This window comes from Nothoprocta perdicaria, unplaced genomic scaffold, assembly GCF_003342845.1.
Source record: "Nothoprocta perdicaria isolate Ctin4 unplaced genomic scaffold, notPer1 scaffold_8, whole genome shotgun sequence".
NCBI lineage: Eukaryota > Metazoa > Chordata > Aves > Tinamiformes > Tinamidae > Nothoprocta > Nothoprocta perdicaria.
In genome coordinates, this window is record NW_020456087.1 from 8,049,498 (window position 1) to 8,055,135 (window position 5,638).

The window sequence follows — 5,638 nt, forward strand, 5'->3', positions numbered from 1 at the left end:
TTCCCTTCCCTTCCCTTCCCTTCCCTTCCCTTCCCTTCCCTTCCCTTCCCTTCCATTTTTTTTCCTCAGTATTGAACCGAACAACTGGAACTGGAATTGAAAGGGGACATGTGGAGCTGTTTTCTTTGACCAGGGATAGCAGTGCTTTGTAGAGCTCAGAACAACTCTAAATTTTGTAGCAGCTTTTCTCGTAATGGGGCAATTACTATTTTCCTCCTGGAGAGGATACAAACAACAGAAAATTGCAGCCTTCTTTTTAACTGACTTTAAGCAATTCCACAGAGAAGTAATTTATTGTAAGGTGTGTAAATGTTTGCAAAATATGAGCCTAAGATCATTTGCTTATGAATATAGCTGATGCTTTCAAACTAAATATGTAGTGAAGACCTCAGTCTTTAAGCCATACATATGTATTGTTTTGATGGTGTTTTGCTCTGTCAGATAGTGTGAATAATTCTTTTTGCATTCTTGTTCAATGCTGATTTTCTTCTTTTGCTTGTAAAGCAGGCACCAGTTGAACATCAGGAAGAGAAAACTGAACCTCAAGCTAGCAAAGGAGTGCTGCCAAGTTTGCACCAACCAAGCCTGGTAACATTCTGCATTATCTAGGAATGTTAAAATATAATAAGTTAATTGTTCTTCTATTTGCTTGCAGTGTTGTTAAGATAGGTAGTTCATATTTTAAACTGATAAAAGTGAAGGAAATGAAATCGTGCTTTAAAATATTTTAGTACTTCATTAATCATAAGTATACCTTTCTTTTTCTTGCTTTCTTGTTTTTGTTTCTTTACCTGTGCAGAATTCCACTTAAATTAAGTAGTGCAAGAATTAGGACCTTGGAGTCCAGAGAAGTTCATCTATATTCATACACACTCGTGCTGATCATTCTATGCCTTGCATTCAAACTGTTTTTAAAGTTTAAACACAAATAGATGTGTTTGGGGCTTTGTTAGTATTTAGAGGTGCTAATAATTTGTTCACTTTAAAGGATCGTATATCTCTTGATATACATCTATGATGTGTATATCGTCTCCTACAGTATTTTCAAAACATAAGTAACAGACTAGATTTTTTTTTTAAGATGAAATCTTTATAAATATTATTTAGTGTCAACTATTGCCTTTTACTGTATTTGTACATTTGGCCATTGAGCAAATGTTCGGCTTACGACAAAATTGTTGCACTGTTCTAGCTGCATCATAAAATACAGGTGAGCAGTGAATGAAAAAGTTCATATCAATAAATAGAGTATATACTCATATGTGTATATATATGAATGATCTGTCAGGTAGGACAAAAGGTTTTTTTGAGAAAATATTGTGCTTTCCCCTTTTCATGGACTTTTTCATTCCCTAAAAAGACACCAGTAATTGACAAAGAATCTCAAGCAGGAGAAAATGAACCTCAGCCTAAATAACTGTCAACACATATTAAGCAAGTGAAACAGGTAAGCTGGTTCAGTGCCACTGTGAGAGCTCAATAGTTTTCCCATGCTTACAGGTTTTGATGTTTTAGAGTGCACAGAGCTCTGCAAGCTTTTTTCTCACCACCTGCCCTTTAAAAGAAGACTCTCCTATAAAACAGGTCTCCATACTGGTCCTGCAGCTTAAGCTTAGAGGAAAAAACGAATTAAGGTTCACTCGGTCAGATGTTGGGTTAGGCTTCTAATTATGAGATTGGAAATAAGATTACAAGTGAAACAACATAAATAGACTCCCATCTACATTTAACAACTGGATGCCTTCCTGTAAAATGGCACAATACTCAAATCCATTTTTTTGGCCTTGCAGTATTTCACCCATTAGAAAAACTGTCATTAAGATACTGACTCTATTGAGTTTTTTTTTTTTTAATTAATATTATTTTATTAACAGAGCTCATGTACAAGTTTATGGAGATGGGACTACTGATGACAGGTTTGTTACTAAGGCCAAGCAATGTCTTTTCTTGAATGTTGTCACTTCCTGGGRTTCTGGTATTTCAAGAGTACCAACAGACACTAAAACCACACCTTACCTTGGTTCCCTCTGCAACTTTTACCCTTAAAGTACAGTAATCATTCATGTTATCATATGCTCGGTGCAAAATGTACTACTGTTTGCTGCAACATTATGTGAAAGACAAACAAAAATTATATATATTTTTATCAGKTAGTTATATGTGAAGAAATACCAGGTGGTTTTGGTCTAAGCATAAGTAAATGAGATGAATACAAGGTTGGATAAGCTACCTGAAAAGGCAGATGTGGATTTTGAAAAGAAGTCAATAACAGAAGCAAATGAAAAAAGGATTTAAAAAAAGATCTCAAAGTATTGATGGCAATATTGCTGCAGAGGAGGTTGTTTCAAGGGCCAGTCAATGTAAGATCAAAGTGAGACCAAGTGAAACCCCAAGGTGCAGGCAGCTTGCTCTGAAGAGCTAAGGAACAGTGGAGCTCTGAGTGTGTTTTGCAGGACAACATCAACATTGTCCCAGTGCTGCTTTCTGTGATGGGGCTAAAGTGACCACGTAGTGGAGGCCGAGGTGACCTGGTGATAACGGCYGAAGCAGTTTCCAGTTGGCTGCTGTTCTTCTGCCAGGGAGCCAAGGGTTTGGATTGCGGAGCAGCTGCTGTGTGAACCCAAACCCACTGCCCTTGCACGTGATGTTCCTCTTAGCATGGGGCCACAGGGCAGTTCCCCTGCGTTTTGCACCTCAGAACCAGGAGGAGGCCCACAGACTGGGAGGTGGAGGGGTGGTGGCAATCCTGCTGTCAGCCTGTCCTCCCCAAAGGGGCACTGAGGCAGTATTAGCTTGGTTATTTTTGCTAGTTGGATTCCTTAGCTTTCTTCCACTGGCTTGGGTAAAAATAACATTATTTTATTTAAAAAAAAAAATCTACTAAATTAAAATAAAGGAGACTGTGTAGGATTTTTATGTCTATAAGTCCAAAAATAAATGTTTTTAATCCTTTAGTAACTTTGCATTGAGGGTTTAAAATCCTATGTGCCTTCTATATTTAACTATAATGCTCAGTGTAATTAACATTCATAACCATCTTTTCTGCAAGCAATTCTAAGACTATACTCTGTAATGGTACCTTTACATTTATTGATTAATAAAATGAATATCCCAAATGATGTATAAACAGACACAGTACAGTCTCACTGATGGTAGGCTCTATAGCACTCTCAAGCAGTCAGGTTGTGTATTACTTCTAAATTACACACTTTTTGCCAGWGGAATAGTTTCGCAGTTAATTGAACTTCACAGGCCTAGGGTACTATGGTCATGTTTTTTAGACTACTGTTTTGGGCAGCAATACACTTCTGTAACACAGCAGTGATATTATAACAACACCCCTTAGTGGGTGCTCATTGATCTAACAAGAGAAAGTGGTTTGCAGGATTGGCACCTGAAAAGGTAAAGTAAGTTTGATTCTACTTTACAGAAGTACTTTGGTTCTGCTTAACAGAAGTACTAAGCAATTTAGATATTTAACTTAATTTGAAAGTGTATGCCTTCTCTGCTGCATGTAGAAATAATMATGGAGATAGCATTACAGAAAGAGAAAAAACTCTTCTGTGTTTCAGGATCCATATGTATTAACTAAATGCTCTATCCCATCATTAGCAGAACGAATTATATAAGGAATGAGAGCAATTTAATACATTTTAGCGTTCAAAGGCAGTTTTTTATGTTATCTTATTTTTTGAAATAACTTTGCTTTTCTTAGTGGGCTGAAAGATCCATACAATTTGAAGATAAATTAAGTGATTCTGTGTGCTGATGATTGTAGGAATTTGCTTATACACAAAACAATCAGATTGCAATAATACAAAATTTTTCATTAGTTGTTATAATTTTGCATATTACTTGTCTATTTCACAGAAAATACAAGATAACAGAACTTTTTTTTGACTTTTAAATRGCAGCTACAGTAGTTTTTGTTCTGTGACGATTGTCATATTGCTGACATCAAGACAAGTGCTGAGGATTTTCAGTTACTTCTGGTATAATTAACATAGTATATTTCAAAGTACTTGAGTATCTGGGCATCCCAAAAGCTCTTGATGGGAGGTTTTATTTTTTTTTAATTGGACATGACAGAATCATGCAGAAACATTTACCCGACATCCAAAATCTCCAAGCAATACTTCTACTTTTTATTATGATCCATTTAAGCAAATGTGCTTTTAAGTAGTATTTTTTTTTTTTACATTCCTTATTTTGTTAGACTCTTCTCTATCTATGATTTTGAACACTTTCTGGTTTCTACAGTAAACTGCAAATATCTGACTTCCATTGCCTGAATTTCTTCATGTAAGTATAATGCTAATACAACCAGTGGTGGTGTTTTCAGAAAGAAATGAAATAATAGATTAAAAGACTCCAGGTACGCGTTTTCAGAAAGTAATTATTTATTTAGATGTATTCTATACCRCTCAGTTATCTTTTACTTGCTGTTTTGTATTGTTTATGAATGATGAACATTGCCATATTTTTTTTCATGCAGTAATTGATATGAAGAATTTGCTGAACTTACCAGTAAACATAGGCAGTATGCCTTATTTTATTCTATTCTAAATTATGTAGGTGGACCAAGAGCAGTATCTTGTACTTTTATGATTAATTTAACCAGATATTTGACTGAAAAATCATAATTAGAAAGGCATATGGCCTCAAAATTTGTGTTTTTCTGGGTTCATATCAATTTCTGTGAGCCTCACTACCTGAATTATAACCTGGATTTATTAGGGAGGCCTTGGCAAAAAGAGGACTTAATTTGAATTATAAGAGAGAAAYGTTTTTCAAGACAAACACTTTAAAATTAATTTCCATTTTTATGCCATGAGTATACAGATTTATTATTTTGATAAAATTACGTTCCTGTATTGTGTTTGCAAGCATTTAACTGCAGTTCAGAAGAATATTGGTGGCACTATCCATTTTAAGAAGCTATTTAACAGATTTCAGGAAGCAATATGTAAAGAACATCAGAGATGTAAAGATCCTGAGGCTGGGTTTTATGACATAGTCACCCTGACAGCAATACTATCTTAAGAAGTTCCTTTTTCCTGCTATTTACCCCTGAACTGCATTGAGCTGCTTCCTGACAAAATCTCTGTGGGGAGTCACTCTGCAAAAAAAATTTAGGGATCTGGTTTGCTCTCTCCCTCCTTCCCCATAACTTCTTTTGAGGGGAGAGAAGGAGGGTGGTGGGCACTAGGTTTTTCAACATGGATCAGTTATCTGATCTGGTTTGTAGTGTGAAAAATATTTTTTGGCACACTGAGCATGTGGAGCTCTAATAAATAGGAATGAGCAGCTGTAGGTGGAAGCAGTAGGAATTCCTTACATCTCTATTGCTGCTGAACTTCCTACATTGAATAAATATAGCCTTGAAGAACCTTTTTCTGAAAGCTCTGTTAAACCATATGTATCTTGAGAAGTTTTCTTTAGAAATAGTTTATATTTCTGCTTTGAGTTTGCCTAAAGATGCAAGAAAATTTTAGATTCACTCATGCAATTTTAACGTGAATAGTTTTTGGTAGTAGCATAATTTTGGTTTTTTTTTATTCTCTGTTTAACAAATTTAACAATGCTTATTTTAGCAATGTTAACACCATGGCTTCCAAACTGTTTTAACTCTTTTCTT

General features: G+C 35.4%; 1 protein-coding gene across 1 annotated transcript in view; it reads left to right on the plus strand.

Annotated features, from left to right (window-relative positions):
• Nucleotides 1-5,638, plus strand: part of TTC6 (tetratricopeptide repeat domain 6) — a 55,108-nt gene that overhangs the window by 5,660 nt on the left and 43,810 nt on the right. The window contains exon 2 of the mRNA XM_026051854.1: nucleotides 505-588. Coding sequence (XP_025907639.1) covers nucleotides 505-588 — 84 coding nt within the window. The remainder of the gene's footprint in view (nucleotides 1-504; nucleotides 589-5,638) is intronic.